Source organism: Simochromis diagramma, unplaced genomic scaffold (genome assembly GCF_900408965.1).
Source record: "Simochromis diagramma unplaced genomic scaffold, fSimDia1.1 OVJJ01000320.1, whole genome shotgun sequence".
NCBI lineage: Eukaryota > Metazoa > Chordata > Actinopteri > Cichliformes > Cichlidae > Simochromis > Simochromis diagramma.
This window is the reverse complement of record NW_024386773.1, coordinates 11,611,966-11,638,830: the sequence shown is the minus strand read 5'-3', so window position 1 is coordinate 11,638,830 and position 26,865 is coordinate 11,611,966. Positions and strand designations below refer to the sequence as shown.

The window sequence follows — 26,865 nt, the reverse complement described above, 5'->3', positions numbered from 1 at the left end:
CTAAGAACAAACTATATGAAGATGTCATATAGGAGGAAGTATCACACAAGACTTGTGCTAAAATTCCCTGCAATCTATGTGTTGATTAGTGTATAACATATCTCCTCAACTAACGTCAAAAACAAAAGCAGTCAAAGCAACGGGGGACGTTTTTTCAAACTGACTGATTTGTCCAACTAATGAGTCAAAAATATTCAATTTGCTGTCGCATATAACAAAGAAAGGGGAAAAACAATTTTGGAAACTTAAAAAAGAGACGTTACGCTTAAAAATCAGTCCAGCATAAATAAATATCCAACAAAAGCATCCTGTTTGACGAACAGAGCGTCAGATAGTGTCAGCAGTCACCTCTCGGTGTAAACACTGACTGGACAACATAATCTACATGCAGTTGTGGTCAGTGCGGTTTCCAATAAAGGAGAAGCAGCTGTGCGCCGTGACGCGCGCGCGAAAACAGGGAGAGAAAGACAGAGGGGGTGGGGGGAGGAGAAGGAGAGATAGGGCGCGCGACAGATCTCATCTCTCAAAATCAGCCAGTTAGTATCACAAAACACAAGAAGCGCAGGTGATCTTCAAACGTTCCGCTGTTTGCCTCCACCTTCCAAACTGACTTTCGCACCAAACTTCCGTCAGACGTCCAGCATGAGCGGAGGCAAACACCATGGATGTGCCACATGAGGCGGACCGGAGAAACTGAAACCACCGCTCAAAGTTTGTCTGTAGAAATCACTGTGACTCCGACTAAGCAAACAAACAACTTTATCCGTGTTTTTCTCAAAAACATCACTTGTCGCCTGCCACTTGGGATTGCTTGGATTCCGCGGTGTGTCTTTATATGTTCAGCTGGGGAGACGCGTAGCTTTTCGGCGTGGTCCGCTAAAAGGAAGGTGACATGCAGGTTCTCAGCTGGACCATAGTTCTCCTGAGCCAGTGGATCCTACGGAAGGTGAGTTAACTGTCATATCGAGAAAAGGGAATTAAATGTGTGTTGGTCCACGGAGATTTGGATGATTTCGTAGAGAATCGTCTTCCTTCTTCCTTTAGAGGTTTAGTTTCCTAGAGATCACTCACCTGAGAAAATGATGCAAGCAATAACCTTTTACTATTTCCTCGTAAGAAATCGCATTTTAACTGCGTAAATCCTCCAGTTAGTCTAACTTGGCTTAAAGTTATATCTTCAAAACACCAGTTTAACCACGAAACAGACGTCTGTTTCGTGGTTAAACTGGTGTTTTGAACAACACGCCTGTTTGGAGGCTTAATTTTGCTTTATTTGACTGCAGAAAGGGTATGGTGACTTTTGCCCGTCTCCAAAAGGCGCAGATTTCTGCTGTCTGAGCATTTCCCCTATTAAGAAGCCCCCTCCTTATCTAGTTATCTATTTGTGCTCTTAGCAACTTCCTCTAATTTTCCTTCTGAAGTTAAACGCGCCCGTGGCTTCTTTTATTATCTCGTCATCGCTATGGCAAAGAGTTTGTGCGCCTAGTTTGGCTGCTGCTGTGTGTGGATGAATATGCGCGTGCACGCACACGCGTGCTCAGTCGGCTGTGCACATTATATTAGAGTTTCTTCTTTTTTATTCTTTACACTGACTGTAATAATGCACAGACTTCCACACATGACAGAGTACAATACAGTACAACAGAATACAATAGAAGGCTGGCTGTCCCAGCAGATACACAGCATCTGTGCTCAGTGTGTCTTTGGCCTTAGCTAAATAAAAGAGAATAAAAACATGACCTTTCACCATATTCTTCCTCTTCTCCCTTTTCCCTACCTGTGACTCCTTCATCTTCCTTTCTTTATCTTTACTCAATTTAGTTTTTCTCCATTTAGGATCTCTTTATCACTATAATACGCCGTTTAATGCGTCTGCAAATAGAGTTTTGGTTTGTTTTTTTAATAAAAAACTGTGAAACTGTTTAATAATTCTTGAATTTTGACAAAACATTTTAATTTGCTTTTTTTTTTTTTTTTTTTTAAAGTGAAGACTGTGAAGTCTTATTAACAAGCAAATGCTGCTTGATTTAAGTGACAAAGTGTATGAAGAGATGGCAGCTGGGTGAAAAACCTTGAGTTCCAACAGATTTGCCTCGTGGCCGACAATAACCAATATTCTCTCCAAGCAAAAAAACAAAAAGTGACTCAAAAATGATTTGTCTGTTTTGCAATTTTTTTTAAAGACTTTTTGCTGCTGGCAGATTGGGGTTAGGTTGTATTGTGACAGGTAATAGCCCCTGCACTTCTTTTGAAGATTGAATGCAAATCATTTCACCTGCCAAGTAGGACCGCTAAGGCTCATCGTGAGAGTGCCACTAGATTCAAGTATTAGGATTGACTTGGTAATAGATTGAATCAACCATGCTTTTCTGTAATGTGCCATTTGAAATTGTTGCGATAGAGATGAAGGAGGACAGAATCTTGTTTGTTTTCACCAACTATGCCGTGTAGATGATACAGTGATTTGGCTGGCATAATATGACAAGTTGCCTCCTTGGGAGCACTATTAGGTTGAGGGATTAAGGAGTGACGAGCTAAAGGAGGCAGTGAAGAAGTGAAGGCAGGTGAAAAATTGGGTAAACAGCGAGGAGGCATGAGGGAAAAGACAAGTCAGCAGAAGGAAAGAGAGGGCTACGCTAACCACACCTCTAACTTAATTTGACCACCTTTAATGGTCTATTAGAGTAACTTAAAGGGCTGTTTAAGTACACGTGTAAGTGCATAAGTGAGTTTGCAAGGGAAGACGGGGAGACGGAGCGAGAGAGAATCGGAATTCTCGCAGGATACCTTAAACTCATTTTATGGTTTTTGACAGCATTTAAAATGTAAAACCTATTTTGTAGATCATTTCCATAATATCTTTAAAATGAATTTGCTTTAATGTATTTGAATGGGTGGTTTTCATATTCATGCAAAAAAAAGAAGAAGAGAGAAACCTAATAAAACAGTTGCACTTCCTTCATAATATGTCCTCTGCTGCGATATTATAATTTTTTCCACCTTGTGCTTTGAAATGATAGCTACAGTAACAGTACTACAAAAGAAGAAAAGACGTGTGAAAAGCTTCTTTGCTGTTTTATGCTCCCTGTAGAAACAATAGCATTAGCCAGCATCTCAGCCTGACAAAATCCTCTTATCTCCCCCCATAAAACAACTAGCTATATACCCCAGGGATATTTCAGAAACTGAGTTGCTTTAATTTCATTATATATAGTCCTACTTCCTTTGCAATCATGTCTCATGTATTCTGCATAGCTTTGCGTTTCCATAGTCTCCGTAAACGTGTGTGAGAAATGCAGCCGAGTATGTTTCCATGCCTCAAGTGCGTGCCTACATATTATTCACTTATTCGCGCCATTGTGGGGGAAAAAATCTGGGCTATCAGAAACAGCAGGATCAGATGGTTTTCCATCAGGGATTAAAGCAGGTGGTTGGTGGTTTCCTTCCCACTTGCTGTCTTTTTGCCCATCCTTCTGGCTGTCTGCGGATCATGTGAACTGTCAAGCAGACAGGAGCCACCACTGGCCTGTAATCTGCACAAATTATACTCTCCATTTACAAAGCGATTAGATATGTAATCTGATAAAACATGATGACTGAAGCAATCACATTACTGCTGTATGTGTTGCCTCTGAAATTATTCCCTGAGATCAAAGAATTAACCTACAAAAATAGCACAGATTCATACTGTATTTTAATTTTTTTTTATTTCAGTTCTAAGACAGTTTGCTTAAGGTCAACCAATGATCCATTTTATTTAATTTGATTTCTCCTTTTTCGACAGCACCATGCCCCATTTTTGACAAACCATTACTTGTGAAATGAGTCATCCCTTGCTTGATGCAGTGAACACCTCGGGCTTTGTATTAGCCTTAAGGAGAGGGAATTTAAATGTGCGAAGATTGATGTAAAATAAAACATTACATAGATTCTGCTTTGCATAAAACCACAATCATCATTGTTTAGTTGTTGGAGTGCACGTAAGACTGTAAATGCAAGCTTGATTGTATTTTGATCATTGAATTATTGCACTGTTTTTAAAATTTTGCAGAGGTAAAGTTGGGTACTAACAACCTTAAAATCCCACTAGTGTTATGAAAACTCTAGATGATCCACTTATAACAAATGGAGGCAAGCAGCAGGCAGAAAATCACTATAATGGTGCCAAAATTAAATTACAAACAAAGTGTACAACCCTCTGTTTGGCAGACAGCTCAGATACATGTGGAGTTGCAAGAAAGGAAGCATTATGTGTGAAATTATTGATAAGGCAATGGTATTATTTTTAAGATGCACGGAAAGAGAAAGCCAGAACATGCTGCAGATTCTGGAAAGAGCTGCTGCTCTTCTCACGGCTGAACAGGCCTTTGCGGGTGTTTGCTTCTTTCCCTGTCAGAGCTTTCAGTTTCTGTTTGACATGCAGATAGAAAAGATGACCCTGGGTCAGGCTTTCAGTTACCTTTCATGCACTGTGAATTTATTTTTCCAAAGTTTTTTTTATGTAGTTTAATCCAATTTTCTTTATATAATGCAAAAATTATAACAACAGCTACCTCGACGTGCTTGCAACCTTTGAAGCCAAAGCACAACACAATCTTTAATATAATATTCAACTCTCAATGCTGATAATTATTAGTTATAGGGAAATGGATGCAAACTGCATTTCGTTGCCTTGTACCTGTGACATGTGCAATGACAATAAAGTTGAATTCTATTCTATTCTATTCTATTCTATATGTTCAGTTGCTTAAGTAAGAGTTTTGATACTGACAACAGTCATGCATGCATGTAATGAGCTTCAAATAAAGTATTCACTAAAAGTGCTCATAAAAACGAAAAAGGATCCCCGCAAGAACCAATCTTTTTTATATTATTCTACTAGATTATTGTTGCGCATGCATTAGTATTTAAGCAGGATTTTACTTTTGGCCAAACCAGTTTAATCTATACAATCAGTTAGTTTAATCAGTATCAGTTAATCCTATCTTTATTAACTGATCAGTTGTAGCCTCCAACTTTAAAGTAACTACAGCTGTAAGTTATTTATAATCAAGCAAGTTGCAAAAAATGGAAATACTACAGTGCAAGTGAATCACAGAACAGCCCTGAAGTGAAAATACTCAGTTATATATCACTATCACAAGGGTTTATTTTCATGTAATTCTGATTTTACTTCACAATTTCTATTTTCGTGTTGCTTCATGTAATGGTAGTGTCATCACAGCTGGTGAATTTGCATTCAAACTTTGTAATACAAGATTTCTAAGACTTAATTAATTTCGCTGGTTCTATATTTTCTGCCAGTTTTAATTCTGAGGATAAAAGTATGGTCATGCTGCTAGTAGTTGATGCTATTTCTAAACGCTCTAAGTTACCCAAGAATAAAAACACCAGGGGGGACTGATCCAGGTGAATTTCCTTAAATTCATATATACAACAAAAGCACGGGTCTTAAAAAGCACAGGTTTTGTGTAAGTGTGAAAAAATCTAGTATGGAAGCTGTTGTTGATGTACATTGGGCTGTAAATGGCACGTCAGCTCATTTCCTTACTTCATTCTGCCAGTCTGAAGCAGAACATGCAAACAGACTTTTTTTCAGTTGAAGAGAAATATCAGGGAAGCAAAATTCAGGGTTCCCATAAAGTTCTAAAAACTATTTTTAAATAAATTTTAAATATGAATATTTTGCATGTGTCAGTCCTCTTTTACATGTCCTGTTTTACACCTACTTAAAACCAAACTATATTTGTGTTACTTTGTGAATTAAACACATTTTCAAAATTCACAAAGTTTTTTTTAATAGTTATTAAACTCTCACTCTGATTGACACCATCATAGTACAATCTGTTCAACGATCAGTAATAAGGTAAAAAGGTTTAGTCATTAAAAGCGAAAAACTGTGAATACGTTGAAGTGCTATTTGAATGAAACGTGAAACAATTTTCCTTTTTGTTTAGTTGTTGTTCATTTTTTCTATTGTAGGTGAAACATTTAAAAAATTTTGCCTCATCATTATCAATAAAATGATCAGTACCATGCAGTCGTGTATCACTTTACTGCATTGATGGTGCTAATTCTGCTAGCACTGTTAGCTTTTCTCTGCAGAAAAGAGAGAGGAAGAAAATAATATAGCATGTAGGTATTGGTAATTAAATACAAATAAAGCTAAACTTTAATTATTAATAAAGTGGAACACATTTTCAGTCATATTTTAACAAATTGATAAGTTAATAAATAAAAAAAACAATTAAAAACACATAAAATGAGCTGAAAAATGTACATTTTATATGCTGCATCTTGAACCAAATGCTGGCGTATTAGGCTGACCGGTTTCCTTAAAGCTAAAAATACCAGCAAAGTGAAAATCCAGAACCCATCACCTGAAATATTTGAACGTTTATAAGACTAATTCATGCTGATGCAGTGACGTTAGTTGGGCTGTTTGTGTGTTCTTGTATCAAATTGAGGGCTTGTGCAACAACTGCACGTGTAAACTCGCTAAAATCATCGGTTCACCCTTTTAACAGTACCATCCCCTGTAAAGGATCAGATGAAATTTAACTTAACTCTTAGTGTTTATTCCATGTCTGCTGTTTTCTATAAATATTCCAGAAAAACAAAATTTTAATTAAATTAACTAGGACAAGCTACTTATAGTAAGAAACAAAAGCAGTTTTGCATGAAATAAGCCGGTTTCTCTGTTGAATTTTGCAAACTAGCCCGCAGCTGTCAGAGGAGTCTTGCTTTGGTTTAGACTGACTGGGCTGTGAGTGCCAGATGGTGGGCTTTCACATTACTGCAAATAACACTGGCAATCGGTTGAAGCTTTTATGTTGGAAAGAAACACATGGAAATCAGAGCGGCAGAAGCAGACAACTTGAATAAATTCCCCTTTTCGTGTCTCGTCTGGTCTCTATTGGTGCTTCAGGAAGCTCAAGTTAATAGAAAATGGTAAACACAATGTCTTTCGTTTGGTAACAGTTTAAAGCATCATGGGAGATATGGCAAAATGTGTTTTCATTGGTTTAATGTTTGGTGATTCATCTTTACTGGCTCAATGAAACATATCTTACTGTGTTCCTGTGTCAATCTGAATTCAGCAAATGAGAGTTTAATAACTGAAAAAGGCTTTAGTGCTGCTGATTGCATGTACAGTTTTCTCTTTCATAAAACACTAATGGGGAGTTTGGGGAGTTTATTCACTAATGATTCACATCATTCTTTTGTATATAACATCATAATCTGCAAATTAACACAGTTGTTAAAAAATACTGTCTTTAAATTCTAGAAACTATGTTGTAGGGTGTATTTATGTAAAAAAAAAAAAAAAACACACACACACACACAAGACCATTCAGCTACTAGTAAAAACATGAAGTTAAAATAGGTTGAAAAATGAAAATTAATAAAATGTTATTTATATTGCATATTTAAGGAAAAAAATAGCAAAAATACTTTAAAACAAAGCTTAATAAGATGAGTTTTAGTTGGTTTTTAAATAGGCTGTCATTTTAAAATAAAATGTTATAGAGATGATTTTTGCTACCTCATAAATTTAATAGACACAGCAGGACACAAGTGGTTTTTAATGTGTCAAATTACAAGTTCAGTGCAGTACATATACTTTACATATAGGTTAGACTGGCGCATCCATTGATTCAGAATGGTATGTGTACTTGCATTCTAACTATATCCAAAATGAAGGTTGACATATAACATGGATTAGAGTAGCAAAGGCATTCCTTTATTCATTCAGACCCTGGTGAGACAAACACACAGCAACACACAGCAAAGCAGTAAGTGTTCCAACCAACATGTCACAGTGTAAGCTTTAAAATTAGCACAAAACATCCCTGACCTGTTGCTGGAAAAGTGAGTTCTTGAGCTTCAGTGAAAACGCGGCCAAACAGAGAGAGGCAGAACACTGGGCTGCACATCAGACCATGCGACCCAGGTTTCACTGCCAGGATAATCTGGAAAAGAAGGCCTGTGGACAGCTGCTGCCTTAGCCCCAAGAGGGTCTCACGTCTCCCGGCCCAAGCTACCGTCCAGCCTCCGATGCTGATCTTTGTGTAACTGCCAGCTTGAGTGGTGGAGGATGTGGCGATAATGGAGATAGCTAGAGGTTTTTGGTATGAAACTGTGTTTCTTGTTCTATTTTCTGTCATTATCATTTTTGTTTTCTCACAGCCTTTTATAGTGGCTCAAAGTTTGTTTGGTCTGTATCTCTCGAGTGAAGGTGAGAAGGATGAGGGCAGAGCGGGCAAAGCACATATGGAGGTCCGGGTCAAGATAACCACACCTGAACTGTCTTGAACTGATCTCTAGGCACACTGCAGAACACACACTCACACAGCATTTTAATGCATCCCCGCCTATCTCAATGGAAGGTCTACCATTATTACAATAGTACTGTGTATGACTCACCAAGTCATATAGAGCAACAGTGGAAAATTGCTCCTCCAGAGGAGTTGGTTGGTAGCTTAGAAAAAAGGGGGTGGGGGGTGGGGGTTCTGAGGAGCTGATAACATCAATTTGAAAATATGCCTCGTAATCTGTTGGCTGTAAATATGTGCGACACAGACGTGCGTGCAAAGAATGGACCTGCGATAAAATGAATTATCCCCAAACACTCGCATTTACAGCTGAGAGATGAAATTAAGGAATGCAGGGAATAAGGCTTCATGATTGTTCCGTGTTGTCATCACCAACGTGGGCTTACACAAAGCTTATTTATCACACAGCAATTACCACTGAGGTGTTACAGCTATGATGGCAGGGAGGAGAAAATGAACACTTAGCTGACGCCGATAAAGGGACACTACAGCTGGGTGTGTCGTGACCCTGTAACGCATCTGCCAAGAGGGCAGACATCCATCACTGCGTGGTGTCCTGACCGGAGGAGAAGGGCAGCTGGAACTCCATCACTTTATCCATCACCTCCTTTTTTTCTAATGGCAACTTTAATTCAGAGTGAGACCCAAATGTTTGAGTGCATTCTTTTAAATATTCAGGTTGATTTATTTAGGAGTTGCTTTTTTTCTGGTGCACTTTAAACATGCTGTCTGGTCAGGTATATATTCTAATTATTTCGCAGTTTAAAACATCTCCCAGTTTTATGACGGGTTATAAAGACAAAGTCTTTGTTTGTCTTGCTTGTTTTTAGCCATGCTAGCAGTCAATCCACCACTTTGCTGCAAACTAAAATATCTCCGCAACTATTAGATGGATTGCTATGACATTTCATACAGACATTTGTGGTCCCGATAGGATGTATCTTAAAGACTTTGTTGATCCCCTGACCTTTCTTTAAGCACTGTCATGAGGCTGACATTTTCCTTTTTAATGCAATATCTCAACTATAGGATGGATTACCATGAAAGACACACACTAATATCATTATAAAGATGAAATATTATCACTTTGGTGACTATATAACGTCCTTTAAAGCTCCACATCAGGTCAATAAGTTATTTTGATCAACGCTTTGAATTATGACCAGGTGAAACTAGTCCCAACTGTGTCTTGTATTTATAGTGAGAAAAAGCATGTTGCTAATATTCTAACATGGAAATAGTCAATATTTTAGCTTTGAAGCATCATAATCTTATTGTTGTATTTTATAAGTTAAACCCATAGATACAAAAGATGGATTTAAATCGGAAACGTTCTTTTTAATGGTCAGCAGGGGGCGACTCTACTGGTTGCAAAAAGATGCTTGGTTGTAAAGAAAGCTACAGGAAAACGACCCTCAGTTCTTTCAGTCAATGACCTCACTAAACGCTTTGCTGATGAGTTTATCAGTGATTGATGCATATTTTTGTTTGTTTGCTTTTTAGTAATGTATTCTGCTGTTGTTTTTCCTGAATCTCCGCTGGGGTTTAGTTGTTGTTGTCCTCTTTTGCGTGACTTAATAAAATAAAGCAGCAGAGGGAGATTCTAGGTGAAGTGGTCAGCCCTACTTTGGATTGGTCTACTCGCGTTGCTCCACTTTGAGAGGTCCCCAGTCATCTTTGTGATGTGAGCAGCGTGTTAATCTCTCTCTCCCTCGCTCTCTTTTTCCTGGCTGCAAGGAGCAGAGTCGAGCTTTGGAAATAGATCACATCAGAAGGGACGCTTGGCTCCTGATGATGGGCACTGTGTTTGTTTCATACATGCATGATGAGTAGCTCAGCTCTCGGCGGGGGCCACCAGTTATGGCATAACGCTCAGCTCCCCCTGGGAGAAAACACATGCTGTGCTTCATACTTTTGCTATTTGATACAGCAGTGTGTGTTCACGTGTGTTTACTGGTGCGAGAAACAACCATGTGAACTGAACCCGAGCTCACACGGAGCAGTGAGACAACACGCAGAATCTTAAGACGATGACAGATTGTGCAAGTGTGTGTGTGTCAATGTGTGGCGGTTTGCATGCACAATTTCCAACTACCTTTATTAATACACTAAACAAGCACTTTAGTGGGAACACCTGTGCTGCATTATGCAATGACAGTTTACAATCAGGTCTTATACATTTTCAGAAACGTGATAATTCTAGGTTGTGCTTATTATTAAGGTCATAAAGGGTGGACGTGGTGGTAAACTGCTCTGTATTTCATTGAAAAGTATTGCGTATAGTTTGCTCCTCTTGCAATCTCTTGTGAAGTGAACAAAATATCTATATAATGCAGCTGAGTGCTCGCAAAGTGTGCACCTTATTTTTCCCCCTTTTTTTATACATGTGCAAAATATTTGTTTATGAATATCACGCACCTGTAGCAGTTAGGTGGTATGATTGAGCCCTGGGTATTCACAGCATCTTATGATTAATAGTAACACACCTGGGGGAGATATATAGAATAGGATTTTGTAATGAAATATTAAAGCGTAATCCAAGCGACACCAAATATCATAACTCATGGTGCAGATGGCAGAGAATGCTCAGGGTCAGCTCAGTGTGAGGACCCTGCCTCACATGAGACCGTGGAGGAGGGATTAGTTCTTTATCATTTTTTAATATCGCAAGCACAGCTTGTAATGCATTAATTCAGACAAGCATTGAATTTATTGGAGAAGGGAGGGAGGATGAGATGGGGGAAAAAGACATAGGTAACCCAGCTGGATTGGTGACTCTTTTGGTAAGCCTCAGTATGCATCGAGACTCACAGTATCTTAATAAATAAAAGATCATGCAGCGGACATATGAAGGGTTTCATGTTATGTTTTTTAAGCAGATGTGTAATAATATAGTCTTGTCATCTTGCATTCTTTTTTAGTCTGTGCAGGATTTCAGAAGCTACACAGGATGTATTATTCGATACACTTTCACGTTTTTGTTTGTTTTTTGTTCTTTGGGGTTTTTATTTTTATTTGTTTCCCGCACATTGTTCTCCCATGTCAAAACTTTCTTTATATATTGTTCCCTGGACTCAAGCTTAATGGAGAGTGGTCAGGAGATTTCAGTGGAGAAGCGAGCACTCCGCAAAGACCATTTGGTCACAGATCCCTCGCGCCTCTCACAGTCCATTTCCCTGTCTTTCGCTCTGGCTGTCTTTCATCTTACACCTCTCTCACCTGCACCTGTCAAAACCTTCACAATTGAGCTTCTATCTTCCACTTCATTGTGCCATTTCTCCTCTTGCAAGCTCTTTCCACTTCCTTGTCTTCCCTGCTCCAACACCTTGATACTGGTCATGCCCGGCCTGCGACTAATTTTCCCAGTGTGTCTGATTAAAACGTAGCCATGGAAGAAATAAAATATGTCGAGAGAATTTCATAGTTTTGGCTTCCAGGTTCTCGTGTTCTGATATTTTGTGCTAGGGAGACAAAATTTGGCCTTTACTTTTTCCTTTTTCCTCTCCTGGTGGTTTTTGGCTTCAGTCACCACTTTTTTCTCTGTGTGTTTCTGGATCGAGACGTGGCAGTTCTTGCTGCTGAATTATATAAAATCTCTGCTTGGTTTTTAGTTAATTAGCCCGAGCAACGAAGAAGCAGGGGGCACGGGGAGATTGATGGCAAGAGGAAAGAAATGGTCTGTGTGGAGGCGGCGAGGGTAGACTTTCCCTCCTTTAACTTAGTCCAAGTTGGCCCAAAGGAGGCTGCTGTGGAGGGAGTCTAGGTCAGGGGTAAAGAAGGAGAGGAGTGAAGAGCAAACTGAACTTGAGGCTGTGTGGGCAGAAGGAAACATCAGAAAAACATCTCACATCTTAACTGCCCTCACATTGGCAAAATTGTAATATACTCCTTATGCAGAGCTTAACTGTCAGCATGTGTTGGAGGACCTTGACATGCATTTTACCACTCTGTGCTTTTAATGCTATTATAGGTTCTGAACGAGAGAACGATGCATAATGTAGCTCTGAGTGAGGAAGTAACCTCGTAGAACCAGTCAGCACATATTGTTCTCATAAAGCTTGTGGTATGTTTGTTTTCGCTATTAGCTGGGGTGCAACATTTTCTTGGTAAGAATAAAATCCACTTTTAAAAATGCCTGAGAGGAGAAATGCCTGACACAGTAGGCTGCGATTATTTCTTCATTAATCTGAAGTTAATTGCAGACATCTTGAATTTGTGTATCTGGAACGATCGCTAGATTTTTTTTTCCAGGAAAAATTGCATGGGCATCAGATTTATAGTGCTTGCCTTTTGACTCCTTTAGCGGTTCCTACACATTTTCATCCCGGGCTGTAATATATTGCTGTCCTGTCCCCTCTGTTATGTGCAAAATGTCCTTTGGCATTGATGCTTAGACACACAGCCCACTGCAATATTAGTGGCCAGAGATAATGGTACTATTTTAGAGACCTGCAAAGTTCACCTTTGGATGTTGGAGGGAAGGTACTGGCATAAGTAGGAGGTTTGTCATCCAGGAAACAGATGTTTTTTTATCATGTTTTAATGTGGTTTTTTTTATATATATAATTTTTAAAAATTATTTTTACCTTCTAATGTCACTCCATTTTTTTCCTTTGTGCTTTGGCTTCCATTTGCCGGTTAGTTTTAGGCACTAAGAACTAATTGGTTGGGTTTGAGAAAAAAACTGGACCTCTTATGAATAAATGAACCACGCCGGCAGCTTTGACAAAACTGCTTTACTTTACAGAATAACAATGGACTGGTATTTCTAAAGCAGGGGTATTCAATCTAATTTAAGGAGATCCAGTCAGAGAAAATTTTCTCAAACAAATGTCTGGAATATCATTCATGCACACATACATGTCCTTTTATATTTATGTATATTTGTATTTATACGTTTATCTCTATATTTATTTATCTTAATATTTATCTATCAATATCTCTTTTTCTACACTCATTTTATACGAGTGTTTGATGTTTGTTGTATATTTGCTGCTATGACAACTCGGTTTCTCTCTGGGATTAATAAAGTTTCTCCGATTCCTATTCAGTGGCTCTTCTGTGTACATACATTACAATGACAACAATAAAGACAAAGGAAAACACTGCACCAATTAAAATAACTCTACTGTAAATATGAAAAAAATAGAAATGTTCAGTCAAAATCCAATAATAGTTCTGTGTTTGTAAACGTGGGCCTCTGGGTACAGCTCTAAGTTCTAAGGTAATAAGAGATGTTATTTAAATTTTGCTGAGTCGTAAATGTTTTAGCAGATTATCTTTCATGTAAATCCTTTAAATCTTTGTGATGTTTAACGGCTTATATAGGAAACTGTCCAGTCGTATTACACCAGACTACGCTGGTTGATAAGCACTTAAAACATCCATCCTTTACACTGTAATATTAAAAGCAACCTTTTGTGGTTATGCTCAGTATATTTAAACAAACATGGATAAAGCTCCTAATGGGAATAAATGTTCCAGGACAGTTATCAACTTGCAGGGAGACTGGTTTTTCATCATAATCAATTAGTTCCTACAAAATCACAATTGTTCCCCATCAGTAATCAAGTGTCTGAGCATATAAACTTACCAAACCTAACACATAAGTGATATATTAAGAATAACAGCAATGCTATTGTTGTCCACATTAGCTGTGCAACTTGCTAATGTGCTTTCCTGTTGTCATAGGAATGTTGCTATAAAAAAATGAACACACTTTATTTATGTTTAGCAGAGCTTTGACACTTTTGCTCACTTGTGCAGCCAGTAAGAGATAATTTGGTGCACTTGACTCATCAATGAGACATTGTGAAGTTAACCGAAGCAGCTCTAGGAAGTAGATATAAATACACATGCTTTGTTTTAGGCCATCTTGGCAGGACTTATGCTAAATGTTTTACACGGTGACGTAGATAAGCAATGAGAGGAATCTCTGGCCTGCCAAAACGTTTACTGTAGGTGTTTTCTGTGGGAGAGAATAACTGCATGGACTTTTTACTTTGTAACACTGCAGACATTTGACATGCTGAAACAGCTTGATATGTCTGCTTTAACACTAGAACCAATTAGGTGACAACAAACACATCAACACTTTAGATTTAGATTCAGTAGAGGGAACCTCAGATTCTGGCATTAATGGAAGCAAGTGGGACTGCAGCACCCATCACTCACAGCTGGAGCAAAACCACTCATAAAGAAAATCTCGTTTCTTCTGTTTCCTGATCAAAAAGGTGCAGATGGAACCAGTTTCCTAAAGCCTCAGTTCACTCTGCTCAGCAGATGTCACCCTCCCCTCGGCAAACACTTGGACAAACCCCAACCTGCTTGTAGCGACATGACCAGTCAGTGACAGTGACATAATATGGCACCTAGAGAACCAGACAGACAGAGAATGAGTTCTAGGAAGTGATAGAGAGACAAATGAAGAAACAGAATCATATGTCCCACCAGCGAGAGGCTGGGCATCTCTCTGCAGAGAGCTGTGCTTCAATAAGTTCAGCTGAGGAGAGCATGAACAATACGATGCAGCAACAACAAGGAGAACAACAGCAGGATGCTATCCCTGAAGGACCGAGCAGGAGATTGCTGACCATACTCTTCTTTCTCTGCCTCTGACTTTGGGAAAATAAGTTGCAAACAGCATAACCTTAAACTCCCAGTGCATGTCTGCTGTAGGGAAATATGTTGCATCATAGAATGCATGAAGTGCAACTGACTAGAGTTTAGGGATGAAAACACAGTCATGGGTGAGCTGAGCTAATATGCAAGTTCTTTGATGCAGCTGGTCCATCCTGTTTTCAGTGCAGGACTTTAGACTTTGGAATTCATATTTGCGTGGGTTCTCTCCGGGTACTCCGGCTCCCTCCCACTGTCCAAAGACATGCACTTAGTGGGGATAGGTTAATTGGTTAATCCAAATTGCCCATAGGTGTGAATGTGCGAGTGAATGTGAGCGCGAATGGTTGTCTGTCTCTGTGTGTTGGCTCTGCGACAGACTGGCGACCTGTCCAGGGTGTACTCCGCCTCTCGCCCTATGACAGCTGGGATAGACTCCAGCGCCCCCCGCGACCCTGAAAAGGATAAGCGGACGCGAATGGATGGATGAATTCATATTTATTTATTATTCATATTTATTAACTGAATAGCTGCCGACCTCCATCAGGTAGTCTACATAACAAATTATAAGACGACTGCATTTGCACAAAGAAAATTTCTCACATGAAATAGCAACCCATTTTTAAAAATAAGAAGATATAAATAGCTTTGAAAGCTTTGCTTAAACACCTCTGTTCAGCTCATTCATCACTGTTCATGAACAAGTGTTTTTTTCTGGCCAATATAAACTCCTCGTGCCTTAAAATGGATTGGATGGCACTGCACACCTTTACCTTAAGCATGCACAGGTCTATGAACATTCATATTGTTCCCCACCCTTGTTTTCACCAACCATTCCACTGTAAAACACCCAGAAAGTGATACTGAAGAAGCATGCCAGTGTGTCAGACTGGAAATGTATTTAATGTAACCCTCTTTAACATGGTGAACACAGTAAAGTCACGTCCAGCTTGATAACACAAGTCTTCTGCTTGATTACATTTTCAAACAGCGAATGTTATTTTACTAGTCTTTAATCAACACTTCTGATCGACAGCTACACCCCACACGTTTTCAAGTTGTCTCTTTAGGTGTGTAATTAGCAAGATTTTTGAGATTTGAGTGGGTGAGATTGTGTGAGATTTGCCACTGTCGCCCTTGAGATCGGCGGTCCACACCAAAAGCGGTGTCACAGCTAGGGATGTTTCTGGCTACTGGCTGTTTAAACGAGAGAGACAAAATTAGGCTAGGCCTCGTCTGAAAGACAGAAACACCTCAGAAAACATTTAACACTGAGCACACTTCAAATGGACAATGTTCAACACTGGCCAGACAAATATTTTGTGTGTATTTTAGGAGCTATATGAAATTGGTAATCATGCTACACGTTAATCAAGTGTTGCTGAAACATGCACAAACTTGCGCCATGTGTAACATTGCAAACACACGATGTCTGATTAGTTTGGCTAACGACAGCAACAGCATGGCCTTGGTTTCTGAGGGTGTTTTCACACCTGTAGGTTGTTTTCTTTGGTCCAAATCAGTTTATGTGTTTGTAAACTTGTAGCTTTTCCTTGTGGTTTGGTTGTGAAGTGAAATCCAAGTGAACCAAACTGCGTCACTGCGGGAACGACAAAAGTAAATACACGAAGAAGCTGCTGTGTTCGAAGACTGTTCGAGAATCTACAGTCATATCACAGCTAGTTGTTAGCACATACAGACATCTATAGTGCCTTGCCACATTGACAATACGAAGCTTAAACGGCTATGGGACATTTTTAGCTCAAACTTACATTGTTCGCCTGATTTGGTTCAGATTGAGGTCAATCATAGACCAGCGCAAGTCTAAGGTTGTTACACTATTAGAATTTCAAATTCAGTACCTATACTCGATACCATTTTCAATACCATTAAAAGACAATGGCAATACAAACAATAACATTAAGAACAAAACTACTTTTAACTTGTCTGAAGCAGGGCAATATCATAGATTAAGATAACTAAATAATTGAATTTTTCCCAGAGATAGTGTTAAAATGCAATATTTGTAGGTTGACTGAGGGAGTGTTTTATACTACAGTTCATTGCTGATCAAACAGAGTCGGCAAGCTAAACGGCAACTGTTTTGTTTAATTGTTGGCAGAGTTTTCTCAACCTTAATCCGGAACGTAACACTTGTTAGAAACAAATGACTGGGCTCTTTAGTCAAACTAATGCTGTCTATTAACATTAAAGATGGGCAGGATGGATAATGTTTGCTATCTAGCTCCTGCATTAACAATATTGTTTTACTATTGGTCATTCGTGCTAGCTGCTACCTAATCAATAACTTAACAGATAGTGGATGTTGCTGGCATTAATGTGGTAGATGGGTTAATATTCATATTAACTCTTTAATGCATAAACCAACCTCTCAAAATTCCTCATGAAATGTTGTTCGGGGTTCTGAATCTGCTCCAATTCATTTGTTATCCCGCTAGTGAGGGTTGTGTGAAGTTGTGCATCAGCTGGAGGAGGCATGTTTTGTTGGCATCGATACTGTTACAGTTTTTTAGTATCCATTAGTGAATATTTTAAAAAAAAAAATTGAAACCTTATTTAGGTCAGAGCAGCGCTGCATAAACATGCGGTCTCATGTATCCCTGCTGTCCTTTACCACTTCTCTTACCTCCTCCTCTCAGCTTCGGTGTCATCCCAACTCTACTCGTTTTGTAGGTATTCATTTCCTTTACATTTTTTTCTCTGTCACTCTGTGCTAGGATGTTTTTGCACACTAGAGATAAGGAGGCCAGGGTGAACTCATGTCTTGCTACATCAGACACCAAAGTACTGTGAGGCCAGCAGTGTGCCCTGATGGCCTGCTGAACCACATAAATCACACGCATGCACACACAAGGACAGAAAGAAATTGATTAAAAAGATATCTGTGAGAGATTGACCGCCCTGTTGCCTTGTAAAGCAAAGTGTACATTAAAAAAAAGAAAGAGAAAAAAAAACATAGTATTTCATATACGTACCTGTGCAGTAGTCTGGTATCAAAAAGTGCTGTGTGAGACCTTGAATGAGTAAAACCCTGACTTCTGGAGCACCACAATTTACGACGGGGTTTAGTAGATGAACATCATTCTTATGATGAGGACTTAACCTTAAAGTAACATCAAAAATGACACATCCACAAATTTTGCTCTGGTGTAATTGTGCACCTCAAGGTTTATAACATCTAACAAAATCTCATCAGGCAAAGCAATTTCTGTTGAACTAGATGGACATTATTTGAAGATAGCAACATCCACTAAATAGAGATTAAAATGAGATTTACAAATGAATGCTGCTGATGAATGTTTTTGTGTAATTTCCTCGGATGTTTAATCCATGAGGTCAGTGCTTCTCGCTAGCCCCTGCTGCACCACCATTTCAATTGTATAAATCACATTCCTCCCCCATCTTTTTTCCATTTTTATACCAGATGCACTCCCAGGTCTAGTTATGATCTTTCACAGGGTGCGGCATTAAAATTTTATGCGTTCTTAAATAATCCGTGTGTTGTAGACCATGTTAACATTTTTCCGCAGCACCTAACTAAACACCTCTGCTGCCTTTACGCCGATTGCATGCACAGTGATTTCTATTTTTGCAAGAATTGATTTTCATCTGTGATAACAAATGTTCTTTGTTGAGATATCTACCCACCCTCCTATTTTCATTTAGAACGTCTGATGCAGCAAAGATTAGATTCTGTTGCCAAACGGTTTAGTTAATGATTTCATTCTTGTTTCTTTATTGAGATATCAGACCCCACTGTCTCCTTTCCATTCACATTTCCCGTGTTGCAGAGATTACATTCTGTTGCCAAATAATTTCATACTTGTTTTATAGATCAGATTGAATGTCATGTCAGATAAAGAGATGTCAATTCTTAAAGTCTTAGTATTGTATGTCCAACCAACATTGAATGTGTGCTGTGCTATTTATTCATATTTATATTTTCTTCCTTCTTTTACCACAAGCTAGGAAATTATTTGTCGTTCAGCTGATCAAATGAAAAGAGTTCCACTACTTTGGAGAAGTCCATCTGATTAGAGTTAAAATAAGATGTGTTGATGCGTGGAAACATAAAAAACATAGAAATGGGTGAACCCCCGTTCATAATGTAATTTGTTAAATTGTTATGAAGCTCTTCCCCAATAACCTACCTATTTGAGGGTTTTTTTGTTTGTTTTTTTGTTTCAATATTTGCAAAAAGAATGTGTTTTATTTTGTTGGAAGCTTTTAAAATGAGTAGAGATGCTGTTAAATATCAACCTCCTCATTGCTTTATTCAAAGTCTCTGTGGTGCTACTTAGATAAAATCCTCTGTATAACAATTACTGGTTCTCAGTTGATCGGCAGTGACTCACTTTGCTGACGGTTTTATCTGTGATACATGTCTTTAATTTAAATTCAGTCTTTTTCTCTGTATTCCTCATTGTTTTATTGATGCTATTTGCTTTGTGCCCTCCGAATGAGTCATGAAGAAATATACACTCACCTGCCACTTTATTAGGCACACCTGTTCAACCGCTCGTTAACAAAAATATCTAATCAGCTAATCACACCGTAGCAACTCGGTGAATTCGCAAATTGCCAAGACCCCTGCTGAAGTTCAAATTGAGCCTCAGAATGGGGAAAAAAGGTGATTTAAGTGACTCAGAACATGGTGCTGCTAGACAAGCTGGTCTGAATTCAGAAAATGTTGATTTTTCTAGGATTTTCTGGCACAATTTCTGTCAGCTAAGAACTGAAATCTGAGGCTACAGTTTGCACAGGTTCATTAAATTGGACAATAGAAGATTGGAAAAATGTTACTTGGTTTGGTAAGTCTCGATTTCTGCTGTGAGATTGGCCGTGTGGCATAAACCACATGAAAGCATGGATCCGTCCTGCCCTGTATCAACAGTTGAGACTGCTGCCGGTGGTGTATTTGTGTGGGAGATGTTTTCTTTTTGCCCTCTGAGCCCCTCAGGTGGAGCTACAGTCTACCTGAGGATTGTAGTTGGCCATGTCAATCCCTGTAACACACACATCTCCTGATGGCTGCTTCCAGCAGGATAACACAACATATCACAAATCTCAGATCATCTCAAACTTGTTTCTCAAAACGAATCAATTGTACTTGAATGATCTCCACAGATCTAAATCCAGTAAAGCATCTTGTGGAGCCTTTGGTGGAATGGGAGATTCACATCATTCACATCATGGATGTACAGCCAGCAAATCTACAGCAGCCCTGTCATGTTGTCATGTCAATATGGATCAAAAACTCTGACAATGTTTTCAGCACCTTCTTCAATCCCTGCCATGAAGAATTAAGGCAATTCTGAAGGCAATAGAGGTACTACTGTACCAAGGTGTACCTAATAAAACAGGTAGCAGTGACTGTATATATTTAAATATATTTTAAATCACAAGGTTGAAAAATGTATGCAATTTATCGTCTTCATCTAATTTGAAATATTAAAAAAAATACAAATTGTTAAAGGAAACCTTTCCTGGAACTTTTTTCTTTTTTGTCTTTGTTATTATGACGTTAAAGTCAGCATAACTGAGGCTTTGCTTTACTTTTTACAGTGTAACTATTCCCTTACAGGAGAGGGAAAAAAGTAACCATAATCATAGATAGCATTACTTCCTACTGACAGTTAATTACTAGATCTTATTTTAACACACAAATTTTAGAAGAACTTAAAATCAAAGTATATACTTCAAAAAGCGAGAAAAAGAAGCAGGTTCAAGTTTGACATATTTTTTTGCATCAAAGAAAAAGGTTGAGATGGTGCATCAGCAGTAGTGTTCCCTGTTAGAAAAAAAAACCCTCCACACTCAATTTTATTTTGAAGAATTCTCACTGCTTCACACTATTCTGGTATAATCCATGCAGCAGTTTGTAAACACCACTGTATGAATTTAAGTTGGCTCCACTTTTGTTGTCATTTAAATTGATCTGGATTTATTATAATTCTGGCACTCTCAAGAAGGCTCACTTTCAGTCTAGTTTTCCATTACCAGTTAATTGGGATGGCCCAACAGGGATGTGAACAGCTTTACCAAGACCACAAACGAATGTGTAAATAAAGAGCGGCTGGCGGGCTGTATTGACTTGAGGATGTATTGGCAAAGCTAACAGACTGTGTTAGATTGGTTTGTTTGTGGGTTAAACGCTCCCTTGACATCAAAGCAACTGAAATGAGACAATCTTAAAATTGTTGTTGCTTTTTAGAGCTGTTCCAAGGACACTGTAAAGGTTTATAGCTAGGAATTGTACAAGATAGTCCATATCTGCACTGGGGAGAAGACATTCATTCTTATTACAGGTGAAGTTTACGCAAGAGAGAGAAAAATATAGTCTTCATGTCTGATTTCACTTTGTACTTTTACCTACTTTACTTAAGTATTTATACTAGTTTGTTTTTGTGCCTCACTGAATTTAAGTGGAAGTACTTACTAACAACATTACACATTGCTGATTTAAAAACTGAGAACGAATGAATAAAGTTTATTCTAAACAAGTGAAATTATCCATTTATAAATGAGATCAGCAGAAAGTTTCCATTGTATAGTAATAAAGCTTGCTTCCCTTGCAGGTACCTTTATTTAGTGCAATGCTCACTGTCATATAAATAAGGAATCATAAGAGTTCTTTGACTAGTCTTACATTTTTCACCATGCCCACTTTGAGTCTGGTTGGACTCCTGTGTTGCATCTTTCTTTCTTCTTATCATTTCTGGATGTCTGTAATAAAGGCTTAAAAATATAACCTGGAGGAAGGCTCTTGTCAGCGAAGGAAATAGAAACTGCAGCACTGATTTTGAAAAATTCACCTTTGTATTTTCTTGACAGTGTAAGCATGTCAATCTTAATTTCACTCATTTCCTTTGTCTCAATTAACCCTTTAAGACCTACCATAGAACCAAATGCGCCAGAGCTTATATTATATTTTTACATGCTGTAGTGCCGTTTTTGGGAGCATTTCAAGTTGATATACATCAATACAACCATTATAGCCCAAATTTTAATAATATGTCTGCATTAAGTGCATAGTAATTACATAAATTGCAAAAAAGTGCAATAAACTACAAAAAAATTTTAAATCGTTTTTGTTTTTTTAACATATATTTCTAGTTAGAGAAATTTAAGACTGTGAAACTGTAAATACAAAAAAGTTGCACAAAATAGTTTCCCACCACAGGAAATTTATTTTGAGTGTCTTCATAGTTTTATTTTTGAAATACACCAATTTTTATATACTGCAGGAAAAACGAAAATAAATATTAGAATGCAAATTTGCAAAAAAAACAGCATATGCATCAAAATAAACTATTTCCAGCAGTGCAATACGAGTCCTAAGCATCCCAGAAACGACACAGAAAGTCATAAAGTCAAACATAACTTTTAAAAACACCAGTATAGGCTCATAAGGCCCTGATGGTAAAAAACTACATTTCCGCAAAATGAAATCACTTTTGGTTTCGGGCAGGACATGGTGGACATGCGATAGTTCGCGCTGATGGACGTAGGAAGTGTTACAAACAGCTGATCGGATTGGCAAAGCGTGTTTCTGGAATATTATGTTTTTGTTGCTGCCACTGCTTTTTATGCAGTTTTTGCAAAGCTATATGTGGAAGGAAACTGACCTAGGGCAAGCTCACTGCCGGAAAATCTCTAAGTTTAAGAAAATGAAACTAAAATTATCTGCGGGATTAAACTACTATGATATATATGTTTACGTTTGTTTGTTTTTTCCTTTGATTGGTTGGTCAGTTGTTTTGGTTTGGGTTTTTTCTTCTGGATCTGTATGTGCTCACAGAGTGGCAATCGCCTCAGTATGCTACACACCTGGGTGTGAGCACTGAGCTCAGAAGCCCCTCCCACATGTTGTTCAAATCTTCTGTTTGCAACGAACAGCCAGTCAGAGTTGGGTCGTGGCCAGTTTATGCTTGCTGTTGTCATCACCATTAGTGAGGGCCCGTGTGTGTCACACTATGTATCAGTTTGGCACAGCTGGGTTGGAGAAACCAGGTTGGTGACAAGTGACTTAGTCTTTACTACCAATGGCACATCGATGCAGGAGCTCAGATATGGAGAAGAAGATGCTTCAGCAGCTTGAAAGGATCAGGCTTTCTGGAAAAACCCAGCACTGAAGGAAGGATTTTTTTCTTAGACTTTTTCTTAGCGATGACAGAATAAAAAGATGATGCTATAAATGTCCATAATAGATTCACGTGAATTTTCCATTAGAATGAAATTAATCTATTGTAACTGTACATTAATGTGATAAAGTTGTAACACTGAGCCAGACAAAAAAACCCTTAATATGGGTACAGTGCAGATCTCACCCTTTTCCAGTCTAGGTGCAGTAAGGGCAGAAATTGAATTGCTGAAAGTTACTGTTTGTTTTGGTGAAAGTTTTATAGTGCAAGATGCATTATGCCATTACTGATTCAGTCAGCAGAGGGGGTTGTCAGGAAGGATGGAGGGAGAGGAGGAGGAGGAGAGTGCAAAAAACTCTGGCTAAAATTAAAAAACGCCACAAAATGAAATAAAGATGAGTGCTCCACTGAGCCACAGACTGAATATAAAAGACAATCCTGTGAAATATACATGGGTGGCAGGAGAGATGAGCAGAATGCTAAGCTTCAAACCTGTAACCCACAACACAGGCCCTGATCCTGAGCCTGTTGATCACCCAGGAACATTAAGGGATCATGCCAACAGCAATGATCTGTCCAACGTAGTGGTTTCCTGATCACCTAGGCAACAAGAGACAGGAAGACATGCAGTAGAAAGGAAGAGACTATCTCCCATATTTAATAAGATTTGATGTTATTTTTCCCTGTCTGTAATGCTTTTATTATTGCAGATTGGCTTAGCTGTGAAAGGTATTGATTGTGAGCCAGAGCCCCAACCGGGACTGAAGGAAACAGAGATGGAAGGTGTGAGCTGTCAACTGCAGGTGATTTGTATTTATTAAAAAACAAAACAAAAGAAACTCTTTCCCTCAGTTCTGTATATGGTGATATTTTCCCAGCGTACTTTACTCTAAAGCAGAGAATGGATCATTTATTCATTTAAATCAAAGCAGTTGGAACTTCAGGGCCTGAAACACTACCTTAGGGAGATTTAACCGTAATAACAGGTGTGTGCTGCATGTAGCAACATGTCCATGCTCTGTTCATGTAAGGGCTAAATAAGTATATGCTTCTGCCTACTCCTTTTCAAACAGCTGCATGGAAAGATTTTTATGACATGTTGGTGAATGTATATGTTTGAAATAAAAATGAACTGAACTGAAAACTGAAAAAAAAAAGATTTAAAAAAAGGAGAAAAGGAATTTGATTAGATTTGATCATCAGAAAAAATGCAGACATTAAAGACATACTGATTCCATATTGGCCTGGCTGTACAGATAATATTAATAGTTTAACTACGCTTAATCAGAGCTGTCTGGTCTAATTCTGATTTAATCCCACTTATGCTCATATGAGGTACAGCAAGATGTTTAATTGTTTTAGTCGCTCCAGCAAACCCTGATCTAAAAAAGAAGAAGAGAACTGTGTGAAAAAACAAAGATGATGACTGAGTGATTGTGTTCACGTTCCTATTCTTAGCCCTGCAGTGGGGAAACAGAACTAATGATGCTTCCTGACCTTAATACCAAGAGCTCAAGGTCAGTCTCCACTGATGCATCATAGGCAAGGTGTCCTGGACGCCGAAGACTGCTGCCGGATTGAGTCTGTATAGCTGTTGTTGTGGTTGACTGTGACTTTGCCCCAGAATTTATCACTGTTCTTCCTGAAGGAATACAAACAGATACAATCAAAGAACAAGCAATTTATTCAGCGGTGGAGCTCTGAGGGAACTAGCAGCAATTCTTTGGCAAGTTTACAGACCATTTCTCACTGTGGCTTCAAGTTATGCGCTGATTATTTCACAATAATGCAAGTGGAAAATTAATGTAAGAGAGAGAAAAGCTGCAGGATTCAGAGATGGGGGAAGATTTTGATTTTAACGTGTGACAAGCTTTATTAAAACTTTCTTTTTATCTGGCAGCGTCAAAAAAGAAAAAAATCTCTAAATGTATAGGCAATTCAAGCTTTCAAGTGCTGCTGCTGCTAAAATGAACCCTTTTATCCACATACTGAAACCAGCTCCATTTGGTATAATAATAGCGGATGGGAATTTGAAATGACTAAAAACATGCATTAAAGTGTTGCGTGGAGGAGATAGTTGAACACAGCAAGGATCGTATGTTCAGGTTTCATGTATGCCTTTGCATAGTCAGATTTCTTCCATTATGAGAAGAAGAAAACGATTATTTATCATAAATAAGAAGCAAACAACACTGGGATATACAGCAAAAAATATAAGCTTGCAAGATTGGCCACTCGCCTCCTATGTTTAACAAGCTTTTCCATAATGCTAATAAACAGATTTGTTGTAGTTGTTTTTGTGTTGTTTTTTGTTGATGGCACAGCCGATAACGACGCAAAACCTGAAAGAAACTCAGGTGTATAAGAAATATAATAACATTGGATGAGATTTAATATCAAAGCTACCAATTTACCTTGTTTACATATTTACTTGTTTAAACATTAGCAGAAGAAGTTCTACAGCCATCTTCCACCTGATTTTGTCAATAATCTCCCAGTGAAAGATCACAGAGTGTCTGTAAATAATCACACAAAGTCTGCTTTACTTAACTGATTAGAAACAGCTTGTTTCCACTCACCTGTTACAGAGAAACGAAAAAGGAGCACAGCGAGGCAATATGGAACATTATGAAAGAAAAAAAATAAAAGCGAAAGGGTGAATTGCAAAATAAAATGGAGGGAGCCAGCACAGAGGAAGTGGGAACTCAGAGGAAGGCTAAATGTTGACTAGAGGGAGGGAGAGCCAGCCTGTCTCACTTGCTTGGATCATTAATTTGTGTTCTAATTAGCAGGAATGCCACAGTTGGAATGTGATGCCTGCGTAAGGACGACGAGCGTGTGTGTATGTGTGTGTGACCTGCCCTGGCTCCGAGTCTCCTGGCTTGTTAGTAATGACAGATTGACGCTCTCCTGCACCCCCCACCCACCAGGCCCACCCCATACCCCTCACCCAACCCACCCATCTGCTCTGGAAAGACACCAGATCTTTAGACCTGTCTTGTGTTTGTGCCATGTGGGTGTTTGTGCGTGTGGGCGTGTCAGTCGGCTCAGTTTTTGTCATTCTTCAACTGGTCGGACCAGTAGGGAAGCTCAAGAAAATTCTAGTCATGCTTTGTAGCGACCATCAGTTTTTCTTCTGTAAATGCCAAGGCCGAAATGGCTTTATAGGCTCTTTTGCTTTTTAAGAATATATTGTTCAAAGTGAGGCTGTGCTACACGGATCGCAACATCACTGAAATTTTTCAGTTAATCAGGTTTGTTTGCTCAAGATGCGAAATATCACGAGTCCTTGGATTCAAAATTACAAAAGCCCGGCGAGTGGCCGAGTGAAAGGATGAATTCGCTTGAAACAACAGTCAAGAATTCCATCTGCTAAATCTGAACGAGTTCTGTGAAACGGCAGGAATTCGGCGGCATAGGTCACTGTTCATTTCCTGTGTTTTCTCACATTGTGGATAAACTGCATCGGCCAAGCTTTTCATCATCTGTCCCCTGATTTTTAAAGACCCAGACGGTGCAGTGAGCCTTTGCCTCCCCGGGGCCTGAAAACATTCATTTAGATAGTGCCAATATCCAATCTTCCAGTATGTTTCTTTTGGACATATCTTTAAGGAAGAAACGAGAGAAATGTATCAGCGCTGCTGTCCTTTGGTCAGTGACATCACATTTATAAAGTCTGTGTGTTTTTGCGCTCTGGTGTGTGCTTCTGTATATGTTTGTATGTGTGTTAGTTATTCCAGTGAAGC

General features: G+C 38.7%; 1 protein-coding gene across 1 annotated transcript in view; it reads left to right on the top strand.

Annotated features, from left to right (window-relative positions):
* Positions 1–439: 439 nt before the first annotated feature.
* The window catches only part of LOC120719190 (neurexophilin-4), a 46,900-nt gene continuing 20,474 nt past the window's right edge, over positions 440–26,865 (top strand). Inside the window, exon 1 of the mRNA XM_040008218.1 lies at positions 440–946. Within this exon, the coding sequence (XP_039864152.1) occupies positions 893–946 (54 nt within the window). The 5' untranslated portion in view covers positions 440–892. The remainder of the gene's footprint in view (positions 947–26,865) is intronic.